Source organism: Rhinopithecus bieti, unplaced genomic scaffold (assembly GCF_001698545.2).
Source record: "Rhinopithecus bieti isolate Rb0 unplaced genomic scaffold, ASM169854v2 scaffold_11291, whole genome shotgun sequence".
NCBI classification, from domain to species: Eukaryota; Metazoa; Chordata; class Mammalia; order Primates; family Cercopithecidae; genus Rhinopithecus; species Rhinopithecus bieti.
In genome coordinates this window covers 586,666-603,856 of record NW_016807158.1, presented here as the reverse complement: position 1 = coordinate 603,856, position 17,191 = coordinate 586,666, and the positions used below count along the sequence as shown (strand labels likewise).

The 17,191-nt window shown below is 44.4% G+C and overlaps 1 protein-coding gene across 1 annotated transcript in view; it reads right to left on the bottom strand.

Moving 5' to 3' along the window:
- ATG4A (autophagy related 4A cysteine peptidase) overlaps nt 1-17,191 on the bottom strand; it is a 73,026-nt gene that overhangs the window by 2,869 nt on the left and 52,966 nt on the right. The window contains exons 5-12 of the mRNA XM_017880409.1: nt 16,997-17,098; nt 16,745-16,817; nt 14,000-14,079; nt 13,184-13,371; nt 12,984-13,062; nt 2,000-2,145; nt 1,657-1,658; nt 442-496 (exon numbers count right to left, since the gene is read on the bottom strand). Of these exons, the coding sequence (XP_017735898.1) occupies nt 442-496; nt 1,657-1,658; nt 2,000-2,145; nt 12,984-13,062; nt 13,184-13,371; nt 14,000-14,079; nt 16,745-16,817; nt 16,997-17,098 (725 nt within the window). The remainder of the gene's footprint in view (nt 1-441; nt 497-1,656; nt 1,659-1,999; nt 2,146-12,983; nt 13,063-13,183; nt 13,372-13,999; nt 14,080-16,744; nt 16,818-16,996; nt 17,099-17,191) is intronic.

The window sequence follows — 17,191 nt, the reverse complement described above, 5'->3', positions numbered from 1 at the left end:
CCAGCCTGGGTGACAGAGCGAGACGTTGTCTCAAAAAATAATAATAATAAAATAAAATAAAATAAAATAAAAGGCATAGTCTTACCAGAAAATTCTCATTCCACCTTTAAATGTGACATAAATACAGCTTTGCTGCATTCTAAAATGTAAGTATTGCCTTTAGAAAATAATTCTCTATTAATGAGATAAAACATTAAGTTTCATCACTAAAAATATCACTCCCTTGACATGCTAAGGATACTTCAAACCAAAATTTTTGTTCAGTTCCCCCGAAGTTATGCACAATTCCCCACACCTGACAGTTTCTTTGTTGCCTTAGTTTCTTTCTCTTGCAGTGAAGTCGTATCAGAGTAGGATTTTTTTTTTTACTATGAAAACAATCTTGAAAAGGAATAAAATTGAGTGACTTCATTTTCAGACTAAGAAAACATATAGCTTTACCTTCTGAACAAGGCTACACCAGTTATCAAAGTCTTTTCTTCTTTGCAGAAAATCCCTTGGGGAAAAGCAAAAGAACACAACTTAGAATTACCCTTGGTATTGCACAATGGAGCTGTTGGCCCAGAATTAGGATGTGGGCCAGTCTCTGTGGATGTGACTTCCCAGCAATAAAGGAGGAAGACTGCCTGGGCTTCTCTCTCTCCTAACTCACTGCCTTACCCAGACATACACATCACTCTCTCAAGTCTTGCTCTCATTCTCACCCTTGCTCTCTGTCCCTTTCCCTCTTTCCTCATGCTGTGAGATATTTTAACTTGAAGATCATCTTCAAAGTATAGGGTTAATTCCATTACTTTCAGTGTACAAAAATACACATCTCCAAAGAACATTCAATTAAGCCAACAAACAAAAGCCAAATAGTACTTTTAGCTAGAGGCAATACTTAAGAAGTTGGCATTGACCTTCAGGAAGTTATCTATCAGAACAGAGAGAACCATCAGTCTGCGCTTTCTCAACCTCAAAGCCATCCCAGAGTAGTGAAAGAATGGTTCACAAGAGGAGGACTCACAGCTCTTGGTCACTGGTATACTGACAATTGGATTAAACTGGAGGAGAGGATGCAGACAGGCCTCAGAACCACTGGCTACTTCACAGGCAGATGCCCCTTCAGTGTGTGTAGACACCAATCATACTTCTGGCGGAAAACCCTGCAGCTTCCTAGATTGTGTGCACCCAGGGCATCTTGCTCCCTTCTCTCTCCCTAGTGATATCCCATCTTCCTCCCTGTGCCTGGGTAGCAATAATTTGAGGACAAGAAGGAAACGGGGGAAAGATGATGATAATTAACATTTATAGAATGCTTACAATGTGCCAGGCCAGTGCTAAGTGCCTTACATGCACTGCACCTCATACAACCCCATAAGGAAGGAACTATTATTTTTCTCATGTTAGAGATGAGAAGACCGAGGCTCAGAAAGATTCACTCCTCCTAAGTGCATAGTTAGTGATATGCTTTGGCTGTGTCCTCTCCCAAATCTCATCTTGAATTGTAATAATCCCCATGTGTCAAGGGTGGGACCAGGTAGAGATAATTGAATCATGGGGTGGTTCCCCCATACTGTCCTTGTGGTAGTGAATAAGGCTCATGAGATCTGATGGTTTTATAAATGGGAGTTCCCCTGCATAAGCTCTCTTGCCTGCCACCATGTAAGACACCCCTTTGCTCTTCCTTCATCTTCCAGCATGATTGGGAGGCCTCCCCAGCCATGTGGAACCGTGAGTCAACTAAACGTCTTTCCTTTATAAATTACCCAGCCTCAGGTATGTCTTTATTAGCAGTGGGAGAACAGACTAATACAGTTAGTAAGTGGCAGAGCCAAGATTCCAACTGGAGCAGTTTGGCTTCAGGGTCCATTCCTTCCCCACTATATTCTACTGCCTCTAATGGGGATAGTGAGCAAACATACTCTTGCCTCCCTACCTAGCAATCTGGATAACTCCCAGGGAACCAATCTGTACACATCGTATCTCCTGGCCCACTCAACCTACGAATACCCACCAGTGCAACTGAAGGATCCAGGTTCAGGATGTTCATTCGCTGTGGGGACTGCAGGCAATGGAAAGTCTGGTCATTAACCGTTCCATTCTCTTCAGTGTCGACAAAGGTCTGGGTTGTGTGAGGGTCCAAGAAGATGAGCTCGTCACCTGTTTTGAAGGAGATATGCTTAACCTTCAAAGGACTACCAGTCCTGGCCCCACTGCTGTCGTTGGGAGAAGGCACTCTGGTTCTCTTAACCCCTCCCTTGGTGACAATGAGAATGGAATGACAGAAAGCCTGAAGCCAGGGTGAGCATGATTAAAGGAAGCCACTTGCGCCCAAATCTTATCATTCAATGAGAAGACGTGCCCTACCGTTTACATCTCCTCAAAGTCCAAGTCCAAAATGGAAAGTGAAAGGTTTGAGAAGATGTGGGAATGAGAGACCACAGATGGCATGGCAGGCTCTGTGAGCAGCAGTAGCAAAGAGGTGGTAGGTGGGGTCACCAGGTCGTGGGCCCAGGTACCATCAGGGAGCTTTCTGCCTCTTTTGACATTGGAAAGCATCTCAGGCTAGACCGCTGGTTCTTAGCCCCACGCTCAGAGAGCACCTCTGGTAAGGGAGGAGGTCCTGACCTTCAAAAGAAATGCTGACTTTTTATGAAATGGGAATGCTGACTCTTTATGGATGAGAAACCAGTGAGCTGACTTCGGGTCCTGATTAGCTAGCAAGCTAGTACTTATTAGCAAGTTAGTAAGTTCCTGTCAGAAAGCACTGCCTTCGTCACATTAACATCAGTACAGATACCGCTCACTTGGAAAATTCACTTTGACATGACTGACCTTGACACAAGAGATATAGTCTATGCTTCATTAAATTGAAAAAGTCTAGGCCCAAAATGACATGGGAGGAGTTTAGGATAATAAAATTTCTGCTTTGACCTGATATTCAAAGGGCTGAGAGTCCCTCTACTGTTCATCAGCCACAGGCTGAGGAGGCAAAAGTGCCTACAAGGTACCCCAGCCTCGCTGTTGGGGCCTGAAGGCCATCTGGTTCTCTGTATGCTCGGCTACATCAGGCGAGCAAGGAGAGATCTACCTGCTGCCAAAGACTGGGGTAGGGAGGGATGCCCCAAAGACTCCCTCCAAAATGGTATCCAGGATTTTGTTGGGCACATCCACGTTTCTGTTGGCAAAGAATATGCTTGTTTCTGAAGTCTCTTGAAAGGTTTAACATTTTTCTATCATAAGCCAAGGACAAACCACTTAATTCACTCTGTCTTAATTTTCTTGTTTTTAAACTAGGGTCATTGGGCCTGTTCTACTTGCCTCATGGTATATTACAAGGACCAGAAGATTTCACCTCTGTGAAATGCTTAAAACACAACACAAATAGAAAGTGGCCAGAGAATTATTTTACTGCAAATCAACAGTATTTCCCTACAAATGTATGGTTAAGAGTATCTAGAAATCAATCCCCCCATATGACTTGCTTTATGAAGGTCAAGGTAGATATTTTTCCCCTAGACCACAGGTAGGCAAGATCAGTGGTATCGAAAAAGCCACAGATTACACTAAAGAGCAACCAAGATGGCTAGAAGGAAGCCTACCTAAGACCACAGAAAGGTCTGAGGGAAAGGAAGTTGTAGGCAAGAAAATAGAAAGCCAAAACAGTTTTCGAACTGAGTCATCTGCTGAGATGTTTGGAGTTAAGGTGTTGGGAATAATAACATCTTCTCTGACTCTGACTTGGACCTTTTCCCATGGGTAGTATGTCTGTGTGTGTGGATGTGCATGGAGTGGAGCTTTACGAGCTGCATCTTTTTTTTTTTTTTTTTTTGAGACAGGGTCTCCCTCTGTGTACTGGTTAATACTGAGTGTCAACTTGACTGATTGAAGGATGCAAAGTATTGATCCCAGGTGTGTTTACAAGGGTGTTGCCAAAGGAGATTAACATTTGAGTCAGTGGGCTGGGAAAGACAGACCCGTCCTTAATCTGGGTGGGCACAATCTACCAGTTGCCAGGGTGGCAGGCAGAAAAATGTGAAAAAGAGAGACGGCCCTAGCCTCCTAGCCTACATCTTTCTCCCACGCTGGATGCTTCCTGCCCTCAAACATTGGACTCCAAGTTCTTCAGTTTTAGAACTCCGACTGGCTGTCCTTCCTCCTCAGCCTGCAGATGGCCTATTGCGGGACCTTGCGATCATGTGAGTTAATACTTAATAAACTCATATATGTGTATATATACAGTATTATATAAATGGAATATATATATCTACTTCTAATAGTATAGGGAATACTGATAGTCCTTGGTGTGGACTGTTTAGATAGTTATGCAAAATAATGCATTTGACACACCTGAATCATTGTTCATGAGAGGCAAGGAGTTCAGTGACTATACAAAATACAATTGACCATACGTGGAAAACCAAGGAACATAATGAAGCTGGTTGGTTGTGCCTAAGTTCAGTGGACAAAGTGATGAAGGAAAATGAACTCAGGGATTCCAACTCCAGGTTTCAGAAGCAGATATTGAACCTAAAATCTGCTAAGATTGCCCTAAGTGAGAGTCTTATCTCCTGTAGAGAAAGAGCTGAAATTGTGGAAAAACAGACACAAGCTCTTATCATGCGAGTGGCTGGCCTGCAACAAAAGATGCATGCACAGCCTCGCCAGGTGTCTACTGTTAAAGTGAGGGCATTGATTGGAAAAGAATGGGACCCTGCAACTTGGAATGGGAATGTGGGGGTGGACCCTGATGAAGCTGGGTACACTGAGTTTGTAAACTCTGATGAACGTTTTTTGCCAGAAGAAACAGCTTCCCCATCCCTAGTAGTGGCAACATCCCCTCCCCTGACCCATGCTGCCATCAGCCTTTCCACCTTTGACTGAGGAGATAAATCCTGCGCTGCCTGAAGCAACAGTGATGGCCTCCCCTGAGGCAGTTGCCAGGCAAGATAATGTGGATTCTCCTCAGGAGCCACCCCCAACACCTCTGTTTGCTTCCAGACTTCAGACTAAAGTCCTGGTGGGCTCCTGGAGGTGAGATTGAGAGTGTGACCCATGAGGAGGTGCACTATACTCAAAAAGAACTGCTTGAGTTTTCTAATTTATATAAACAGAAACCTGGAAAACAGGCATGGGCACAGATATTAAGGGTGTGGGATAATGGTGGAAGGAACACAGAGTTGGATCAGGCTGAATTTATTGATTTGGGCCCACTATGTTAGAGACTGCATTTAATGTTGCAGCTCGGGGAGTTAAAAAAGGTTCTAAATAGCTTATTTGGTTGGTTAGCTGAAATATGGATTAAAAGATCACCCACTGTGAGCGAGATGGAAATGCCTGATCTCCCTTGGTTTCATGTAGAGGAAGGGATCCAAAGGCTTAGGGAGATTGGGATGGTGGAGTGGATTAGTCACCCCAGCTGGGAGAGTCCAGAAGATATACCCTTGACCAATGCCTTGCAAAATAGATTTGTGAGGGCAGCACCTGCATCTTCAAAGAGTACTGTAATTGCTCTTCTCTGTATGTCAGATCTAACAGTGGGAACTGCAGTCAACTACAAAATTTAAATATAATGGGAATAATTGGATCCTGAGGTGGCAGGGGCCAAGTGGCAGCACTCAACCATCAAAGGCAAGGTGGGCGTAGTTACCGTAATGGACAGCAGAGGCAAAGCAATAGTCTGACTATTGCTTTCAGACTACTGCAATCAGAACAGTCTGACTCGTGTAGAGCTCTGGCATTGGCTAATTAATCATGGTGTTTCTAGAAGTGAAATTGATAGGAAGCCTACTGCATTCCTACTTAATTTATATAAGCAGAAAACTTCTAGGTCAAATGCATAAAAGACTAATTTGAATTACAAAAACGGAGACTCACAGCCCATCAATCAATTTCCAGACTTGAGCCAGTTTACAGACCCAGAACCCCCTGAATGGTCCAGAACCCCTCAGGTCCAGAACCAGAATTACAGACCCAGAACCCCTCAAGGTCCCCTTGAGGAAGGACCTCACTATATTACTGACAATTTATGCAGTGAATTGTTCTCCCATCCTTCCCCAAGGAGACCTCTGGCCTTTTAGCAGGGTAACTGTGCATTGGGGAAAGGGAAATGATCAGATATTTCGGGGCCTACTGGACACTGGCTCTGAGCTGACATTGATTCCAGGGAACCCAAAACATCATTGTGGTCCTCCAGTTAAAGTAGGGGCTTATGGAGGTCAGGTAATCAATGGTGTTTTAGCTCAGGTGCGACTTACAATGGGCCCAGAGGGTCCCCAGACTCATCCCATGGTCATTTCCCCAGTGCCAGAATGCATAATTGACATAGACATACTTAGCAGCTGGCAGAACCCTTACATTGGCTCCCTGACTGGTAGGGTGAGGGCTATTACGGTGAGAAAGGTTAAATGGAAGCCATTAGAGCTTCCTCTACCTAGGAAAATAGTAAATCAAAACAATATTGCATCCCTTGAGGGACTGCAGAGATTAGTGCCACCATCAAGGACCTGAAAGACACAGAGGTGGTGATTCCCACCACCTCCCAGTTCAACTCTCTCATTTGGCCTGTGCAGAAGACAGATGGATCTTGGAGAATGACAGGGGATTATTGTAGGCTTAACCAAGTGGTGACTCCAATTGCAGCTGCTGTACCAGATGTAGCTTCATTGCTCGAGCAAATTAACGCATCTCCTGGTACCTGGTATGCAGCCATTGACCTGGCAAATGCCTTTTGTCCATTCCTGTCCATAAGGCCCACCAGAAGCAATTTGCCTTCAGCTGGCAAGGCCAGCAATATATCTTTACTGTCCTACCTCAGGGGCATATGAACTCTTCGTCTTTGTGTCATAATCTTATTTGGAGAGACCTTGATTGCTTTTCACTTCCACACTGGTCCATTACATTGATGACATTATGCTGATTGGATCCAGTGAGCAAGAAGTAGCAAACACACTGGACTTATTGGTAAGACATTTGCTAATAATTTATTTCCCAGAGGATGGGAAATAAATCTGACTAAAATTCAGGGACCTTCTACCTCAGTAAAGTTTCTAGGGGTCCAGTGGTGTGGGGCCTGTCAAGATATTCTTTCTAAGGTGAAGGATAAGTTGTTGCAATTGGCCCTTCCTGCAACCAAGAAACAGACACAATGCCTATTGGGCCTATTTGGATTTTGGAGGCAACATATTTCTCATTTGGGTGTGTTACTCCGGCCCACTGAAGGGAAATCTTTCCAGTGGGCATAACTTTGAGCAGTGCACCTGATTGTGCACTTTGCATGGAAGGAGAAACAGCCACATGTGCGATTATATACTAATTCATGGGCTATAGTCAATGGTTTGACTGGATGGTCAGGGACTTGGAAGAAGCATGATTGGGAAATTGATGCCAATTTGGGGAAGAGATATGTGGATGGACCTCTCTGAGTGGTCAAAACTGTGAAGATATTTGTATGCCATGTGAGTACTCACCAATGAATGACCTCAGCAGAGGAGAATTTTGATAATCAAGTAGATAGGATGACCCATTCTGTGGACACCACTCAGCCTCTTTCCCCAGCTACCCGTGTCATCACCCAATGGGCCCATGAACAAAGTGGCCATGGTGGCAGGGATGGAGGTTACACATGGGTTCAGCAACATGGACTTCCACTCACCAAGGTTGACCTGGCTACGGCCGCTGCTGAGTGCCCAATTTGCCAGCAGCAGAGACCAACACGGAGCCCTCAATATGGCACCATTCCTCGGGGTGATCAGCCAGCTACCTGGTGGCAGGTTGATTATATTGGGCTTCTTCCATCATGGAAAGGGCAGAGATTTATTCTCACTGGAATAAACTTTTAGTCCACATATGGGTTTACCTATCCTGTACACAATGCTTCTGCCAAGACTCCCATCCATGGACTCACAGAATGCCTTATCCACCATCATGGTTTTCTACACAGCTCTGACTTTATGGCTAAGAAAGTGTGGCAGTGGGCTCATTCTCATGGAATTCACTGGTCTTACCATGTTCCCCATCAGCCTTATCCAACATCATGGCCCCATCAGCCTTATCCAACATTCCAAACAGACTCTGACCAAGGCACTTACTTTATGGCTAAGAAAGTGTGGCAGTGGGCTCATTCTCATGGAATTCACTGGTCTTACCATGTTCCCCATCAGCCTGAAGCAGCTGGATTGATAGAATGGTGGAATTTCATTTTGAAGTTACAATTACAATGCCAACTAGGTGACAATACTTTGTAGGGCTGGGGCAAAGTTTTCCAGAAGGCTGTGTAAGCTCTGAATTGGCATTCAATATATGGTACTCTTTCTCTCATAGCCAGGATTCACAGGTCCAGGAATCAAGGGGTGGAAGTGGAAGTGGCACCACTCACCATCAGCCCTAGTGATCCACTAGCAAAATTTTGCTTCCTGTTCCCCTGACATTAAGTTCTGCTGGCCTAGAGGTCTTAGTCCCAGGGGAAGAAATGCTGCCACCAGGAGACACAACGATTCCATTAAATCAGAAGTTAAGATTGCCACGTGGATACTTTGGGCTCCTCTTACCTTTACATCAATAGGCTAATAAGGGAGTTACAGTGTTGGCTGGGGTGACTGACTCGGACTATCAAGATGAAATCAGTCTACTGCCCCATAATGGAGGTAACAAAAAGTATGCATGGAATACAGGAGATCCATTTGGGTGTCTCTTAGTATTACCATGCCCTGTGATTAAGGTCAATGGGAAACTACAACAGCCCAATCCAGGCAGGACTACAAATGGCCCAGACCCTTCAGGAATGAAGGTTTGGGTCACTCCACCAGGAAAAAAACCATGACCTGCTGAAGTGTTTATTGAAGGCAAAGGGAATACAGTATGGGTAGTAAAAGAAGGTAGTCATCAATACTAGCTACGACCACGTGACCAGCTACAGAAACGAGGACTGCAATTGTCATGAATATTTCCTCCTTCTTTTGTTAAAAACATGTTTGTGCATGTATACACTTGTACTCAGAAGATATTCTCATTTTATTTCCTTTCTCCTTTATCATGTGACATAAGATTTATTGACTTCACATCAGCATTTAAGTATTGTTAAGTTTACGTAATAGTATTTGGGTTGGGGATTGGTGCGTTTCCAGTTGTACGAAGCATAGTTGTATTATGTTAGACAAATTATGACCTTATTATTGTCTTTATTTGAAGATGATGTATGATCTCAGGATATGTATATGTGTACCAGTTGACAAGGGGTGGACTTGTGATGGTTAATACTGAGTGTCCACTTGATTGGATTGAAGGAGACAAAGTACTGATCCCGGGTGTGTCTGTGAGGGTGTTGCCAAAGCAGATTAACATTTGAGTCAGTGGGCTGGGGAAGGCAGACCCACTCTTAATCAGGTGGGCACAATCTAACCAGTTGCCAGGGCAGCAAGCAGAAAATGTGAAAACAGAGATGGGCCTAGCCTCCCAGCCTACATCTTTCTCCACGCTGGATGTTTCCTGCCCTCAACATCAGACTCCAAGTTCTTCAGTTTTGGAAGTCAGACTGGCTGTCCTTGCTCCTCAGCCTGCAGATGGCCTATTGTGGGACCTTGTGATCATGTGAGTTAATACTTAATAAACTCCCCTTTATATATATTTTTATATTTATATATATGTATGTGTCTGTGTGTGTATGTAACATACACACACATATATACACATATATATGTATATATATTCCATTAGTTCTGGCCCTCTAGAGAACCCTGACTAACACGATCTGTCACCCAGGCTGGAGTGCAGTGGTACAATCTTGGCTCACTGCAGCCTTGACCTCCTGGGCTCAAGCAATCTGCTTGGAAGTAATCCCCATCTCAGCCTCCCAAGTAGCTGGGTCTATAGGCATACGCCACCACATCCAGCTAATTTTTTGTATGTTTGGTATAGACGGCATTTCACCATGTTGCCAAGGCTGGTCTCGAACTCCTGAACTCAGGCAATCCACTGGCCTTGGCCTCCCAAAGTGCTGGGATTACAAGTGTGGGCCACCACACCCGGCCACAAGCTGCATCATTTCTGAGAGTGCTTATAAGAGATACAGTACACTTAGGTAATGGCCTCCAGCTCCATCCATGTTGCTGCAGAGGACATGATTTCATTACTTTTTATGGCTACATAGTATTCCATGGTGTATATAACACATTTTATTTATCTATTTTATATATTTATAAGTCGATACCTTTGTATATGAATTGCTATCCTTACTATATATTTATATATGACATTTTGGTTGTTATATACTTTTTATACCATTTTACGTCTCATTTTATGATTATGTACATTTATACATTCTTACGTATACAAGTGTATTTTATTATACCTTATACATTTTATATCTTTTTATATACAAGTGTACTATGTACATAAGTTTGGTATAATGTCAGTCATGTAATCCTTTATTTTTTAGAGTACTGATATTTTTAACGTAATATAGAACTGTAGTATGACGTATGGTATATGATGTGTAATGTGTGTTTGTGCTAAGTATATATGGCTGTGGTGTAGAAAAGATGATGAAGAGCACTTTGGCAGAAGTCTTGGAAGTGGGCAAACTATTTGGAAAATTGGGCACTGTGCACTTCTCTCGTCCTCCGCTCGAGTACTTTTTTGCCCATTGGACACTCAACCTCAAACCAGTAAGGGTTGAAGGTCAGAAAAGGAGAGTCGCGAGGGACTTCACAAGCCCTCAGAGTGGAAATTTGCACAAGAGGACTTGTTATAAGAACAGGTAACAGGCAAAATGCGGCCACTATGTTGAACCTCTGGTCGGTTGGGGTCGATTAAAGAACTGGGGATTGCCCACATGTTTTTAATGAGTAGTCAAAACTTCACAAATGCTACCCTGCCCCAGTGGCCTCAAGAAACAGGACGGCTCACACGCACCTTGGGAATTCTCTGGACGGTACTTGGGATAGGGAGGCAGGGCGACCCAGGAATCAATCCACGTATTCACTGAGTTCCTCCAAAGTTATTTTCTTAATCTGTTTCCAGAAACGTTGTCCTAACCACTGGTATGTGGACTGAATGTTTATGCTCCCTGAAAAGGTCAATGTTGAAATCCTAAGCCACCCAATATGTAGTAGCTAGGAAGATGGAGGGCCTTTGATCATGAGGTGGAGCCCTATGAATGGATTAGTGCCTTCTAACAGGCTCCAGAAAGCTTCTTTGCCTTTCTGCCATTTGAGGAAGCACAGGTCAAGATGATCTTAGTCTCCTTTATTTCACCAGGAAGTGGGCGTCTCACCAGACCCGAATCGCCAGGTGCGGCCTGGGGATCTTGGAGCCTCTAGACAGTGAGCATTTTGTGGTACTGGTACACAGGGTAACAGTGCCTCTTAGGAACGCATGGTGAGACATAAATTTGCGTGTTGTGTTATAAGCACCTGTCGTATTTACTATTTCTGTTATGCGCCTGAAGGGACTAAGTCACGCTATGAACAATCTGGAATGATCTATTTTTGTGCAATCATTTTTCTTTGAACCCATCATGCTTTAGGAACATGAGGCATCTGATTTGCAGAACTCCAAAATACTAGGTTTTACTTACTTTTAGAAAATAAGCCGGTTTTACAGGGCTCTCTTTTCCATTTAGCTGTACTTCTTAGGCTCGACCAATAGAACAGCAGGGCATTAGAGAAAACAGAGGCAGCTGTGCAATCCCTGCGCGCCGCTCCTCACCCCCCGCCCCCGCCAACTAAAGAGAGGAAGAAGGGCGCTGGCAACGGAAGATGTGTTGGGGTCAAGCAAAAGGGTGCAGCCAGCCACCTTTCACTGACTGTCCTATATGCCTGGCTGAACGCTTTACTGTAAGATGACAACAGGGTGAGTCAGGCATTAACCCTATTTTACATAAGAGGAACCTGAGACTGAATACTGGTATCTTTTTCCTGAAGCCACACAGTAGCAAGTGGGGGATTAGCATGCAAAGCCAGGTGTATCTGTTCCCATCCCACGTCACCTCCCTGAATGTCCAAGAAGAGATGTGTTGGGGAGGATGACTAAGGCCATCTCCGTCCTGTCCTTTGCACGTGCCCTCATGCCATTCCCTTGTAACTCCTGTAGCTCTCCTTTCTGTGTCAACCAATCTGAGCTCATAACTTTCTTGAGGCCAAGTCTCAGACCACCCCACCCCTGCAACAGGTGTCCTGTACCAAATTTTCCTGGCCACATCACTCTCTAACACATGCTGTTCAACACTAACCAGGTGTTTAGGCCCTGGGTATGCAAAGTATGGTCTGTGGACCAGCAGCATCCGCACCACCTAGTTAGAAATGCAGACTCTCAGGCCCCACCCAAGACCTACTGAACCTGCACTTCAATAGGCTCTCAAGGTGATTCATGTGCATGCTAAAGCTTCAAAAGCACTAGGCTAGCTTCTCTTGTGTACCAAGGACCTCAAATGTCTCTGGTCATAGCTAGTGAGTGAAGAGACTGGGTTTCCAGAGGTGCCTTACTATGCAGGGAATGTTGGGCTGCTTGCTCGGGTTCACATTAAGAGGTTAGTGGTTTTAAGGCTTAGTCCCCATTCTCGGGAAAAGGATATTTCTGTCTTTGCCTCCTCTAATTCCCACCCTGTCACAGCTCTGAACAATGAGCCAGCTGGCCCTAATAAGAGAGATATTGGCAAAGTCAAGGGATTGAAATTCCACCACCCTGGGCCCCACAGGCAGGAGAGAGATGTGCTGGAGCAATGCTGTGACCTTGGGGCTATCCAGTGGGAAAGCAATGGAACCATCTTATCAAGAAGCAAGGAAGTAAAGGCATTGAAATTGGACATGCTTTCCGTCAGGCACACAGAAACATCACTCTCCATTAGTTAGGCTGGAGACAGAAGGAGCTGACCAGAGGCCGTGGCATCCCTGGGCTAGATGGGAACCCACTAACTGGAATTGCCTGGTCTCCCATGCAAACCTTGTCCCCACGCCCTCCCATAGCCCACGATGACTTACTTGTGATTCCTCCTTTCTTACCTAAGAATCCTATGAAATAATACGCGTTATTTGGTTTTCCTCCTAATGCCCCTAAAGACTGTGGCATCTTAAAACACTCCTGGAGAGAAAGAGAATGCAAGATTCTCAACTCACTTGTGGACTGCTGCTCACGGATCTCTGTGCTGAGATGGCGGTGTGATGGGCAGGCAGCAATGGGCTCGGGGAAAGAAGTGACTTACTTTGAATGCATCAACATAGACAGGATTGATTTGGTTTATGCCCAGGCGAAGGGGCACAATGAGCAGCAGGGGCTTCCAGGCCGGGCAGTGGGCAGAGGTGCCCTTACTCTGGTTTGAAGCAGTCAAAGAATCGGGAGGCCTGTCACCAGCTGTGTCAGCACTCAAGGGAAGGACACGGCACATTTTTTCTAGAAATGGAAGAACAGAAAATTGGATAAGTAAGGAGTCTTCAGCCCTAGAAGATACTCCAATATCAAAACTAAGGGGAACCTCACATGCCCCCCACCCTGCCTAGAAGGCCCTCTCCTCTGCCACCAGGGCTCAGTTGACTCCCCACCCGCATGAAGCCCAGGCCATTTCTTTAGGGCTCATGCTCTTCATTCCGGCCGCAGGGTACTTGTTTAGCTCCCAATAGGGATTCTGGGCTCATTGTAAGAATCTCATTTCTCAAGTCTGCCAGGGCCTTTGAGACAGGGACTGTATCTTTAGGTTGCTCTGACTCCTCAGTGCAGGAATCACAGGCCTGGACAAGGGTGAGCCTCCATGAAAGATCTGTTGGTGGCTGAATAAATTATATGCACTTTGTGTTTTCTGCAGGGAAGGAGTGTGGTACCTCACTGAGGAGCAGTAAGGCCCCTCTAATGGTGTTCTCCCTCTCAGAAAACTGAAAAGAAAGAATCAGAGCCCTGTGCTCCCCTAAGCTCCCCTGCCCTGGTGGGGAAGACCAGAGAGACTCTCTTGAGTCCCAGAATTCTGAATGGTGAGGAAGGAATTCATCACCCATCAGCTGGGAAGTTAAACAGACTGGTAACTCACTGATATCTTCAATGACCACTGTGTTATCCATTGAAACATAAACAGCCAAGGAATTCCATTCATCAAATAAAGCAAGTTTTCTGCAAAGCAATGTATAAGGAAGTCACAATTTGGGAAGATGGAAATATCAGCAGAAAACAGTACAATTTATGCCCAGTGTTCCTAATGTCACCAACACTGAGCCACAGAAAAGCTGGTGTTCAGGTCAACTCGGCTTCTTTGCCAGAGCTCTGGGACGCTCCATGTCTAGAGACCTTGAGAATGCCACTGAGTCACTGTATCTGAACCTCAAAAAGAAGTTTCTGCTTTACAACCTGGAGAAGTCTACTTCACAAAATGATGGGACACCTACTGGGGAAAAAAGAAAAGTTACCCGTGCATCGGCTCTCAGAGTCGCAAGAGACTTTGTTTTCTTAAATAAAAGACATTCTGACTTACTGAATTTTCATTTTTCAAAAGGGAAACTGTAAAAAAAAATTTTTTAAAGGAAGTTGTCCATAAAAAATAGACATTTGTTTGGGATCACAGATAATATGGAGAATATGTTCCAGGTAAACCCAGAGAGAGAGAGACAGTGGGTAGAGGGGATAGAGAGAGAGAGATCACTTCTACCACTCCCCAGCTGCCCTGAGAATACCTCTCAAGTGACATAGGCCGCAGATTGAGGTGCCGAGCTTTACTGGTCAGCAGCTGAAGAGAGCCACCATGCTGAACTGTAGGACTTTATGGTATATTAGAAAGAAAACCCCTTTAAAAGAGAGATGATCTGAGGTCTATGTAAAGTACCCCACCTATTTCTCCCTTTCCTTCTTCTTCCCTTGCCAGTTAAATGAGGCCATGTTTAACCTGGCTACTTCTGGGATGTGTGGGTAAAGCCCAGTCTCATTGGACTGAAGAAAACACAGTCTCTCTACCAGGTAGCTCCCAGGAAGTTAACTACCATCACCCTTGTATTTCATTCATTTTAATGTATTATCTTTCTCCAGAAGAATAACAATGATATAATAATAATATGCGTTGTTAATGCTAATGATCATGATGAATTGGAACCCATTTACATTCTTTAAAAAAATCTACCCCAAGCGTGGTGGTTCACGCCTGTAATCCCAGCACTTTGGGAGGTTGAGACGGGTGGATCACGAGGTCAGAAGTTCGAGACCAGCCTGGTCAACATGGTGAAACCCCATCTCTACTAAAAATACAAAAATTAGCTGGGCGTGGTAGCAGGCACCTGTAAGTCCAGCTACTCGGAAAGCTGAGGCAGGAGAATGCTTGACCCTGGGAGGTTGAGGTTGCAGTGAGCCGAGATTGTGCCACTGCACTCCAGCCTGGGTGACAGAGTGAGACTCTGTCTGAAAAAAAAAATAAAATAAAATCTAGGTTTCCATTTTGTTGTTGGTAACCTTAAAATTTAGAGGAAAGAAGCAAATTCTGAAGGATGTTGTTTTAACACCAACCATTTCAAGCTGGGTTTTGGGCTCAGCACAGCCATTCTAATCTCTTGTACTTTCCACACCACGTTCATACAGTGATTCCTGAAATACTGCCAGATTTTCACTCAGCAGAGTCAGTGATGCCCAAAAGGCACTCTGACTATGGCAAGAAAGCAGCCTCAGAGAGGTTACATTGTTAGGAAGGAGTAAAGTCAATACAGATTTTCCTTGGGTCCCCAAAAAATCCAGGCCACTCCCCTCACAGACACATTCCCAAAGCATTCTAGTTCACTGAAGACTGGTTAGTAATAGAAACAGGGTCCCATCTGTACTTTGCATGGAATAGGTCCCCCTATAGTGCCCAGGAGCTTAATGTTCTACACCAAAGGAGGCCAGAAGGTTTCAATCTTCTGATCCCTAAATCTGGCCCCAGATTCTGGCTGCCATTTTCATTTATTCATCGAGCATTTATTGTGTACTTACGCGTGCCAGGCAGTTCTATGTGCTAGTGTTACAGAGTGAACAAGATAAATACAATCTCTGCCCTGATGGAGTTTCCATCAGTGATAGGTTGTTAGGAAGGAGAGTGACAACAGGTAAAGTGGTCTGCAGGTGTAAGTACTAACATCACTCACCCCATTTGCTTTCAAAAAGTTGGTCCTGACCTCTCCACCTTGCCTCTTGCTGTGGAAGGTGAATTCTGGTATTTAACAAGACAACTGGAATACCACGCTGGGACACCTTGAGTCTGCTATGAGATGACAAACTGATTCCAAGACTTCCCTGGGGTTTGTCTCCCCCAATAGCTGGTGAGTTCCTTGAGGCAAGGACTATGTCAAGTTTATTTCTGCACATCCAGAACTTAGCACAGTAAAGGTACAAAGAAAAAGCTGAATGAACAGGGTTTTAAATATTATGTAGTGCATGTAGGAGCCCTGTGGGGGTCCATTTCTTGCTTAGGCTGGCTTAGCCTCTACCACTTAGTATGAAACTTTTGGCTTCAAAGGGACCCTCAGGCCAATGGCTCCCAGGCACATGAGTATCAATCTGCAGCATGAGACACTGAATGAGTCCTAGGATACAGCCACATATACTGCTACCAGTGAATATAACTTTGATATACCAAGACAGATATCCATGCTTACACATTTCAAAGAGCCATCTGAGCAAAATGGCACAGATATTTGATGGTTTAGTGGGAAGAGTAGCTTAGAGGGATTGCAAGAATACCTAGGTTGATGGGAGGTTTAGTTGTCTAGGGAGGGAAGCATAGGAGACAGCAGAATAAGGCAGGCGCCACTCTTTTACTTACTTTAACACCTGTGCAACTGTATTTGGTCCAAACCATTCTCCAATTGATTTCCCTTCTCCTACACCCATTTGTGCTGTTTTTATGTGGAAAAAATTAACATGTTAGCAAAAGATCTTCCAGTAAGCCACAAAATCCTAATTTTTTGTATAAATAATTAAGCAGATGGACAACTTAATGGAGCCACATATAAGGCAAGGGAAGAGAAGGAACAGAAATAGGCACTGCCTTTAAACTATTGATTTATGACCTTACCCATTTGATGGATAGAGTAGCAACAATCTTTTCTATCTAAGAAGCACTGTAGGATGCGTTGGTATTCTTTGGGTTGTTCTTTTTGTTTCTCCCAGCTCCAGTCTTTTTAAGAAAAAAAAAATGGGTTAGAAACATTTTTATAACTGTTTATTACCTCTCTGCACTTTTATTGTAACTACAAAGTTAGAAGGAAAA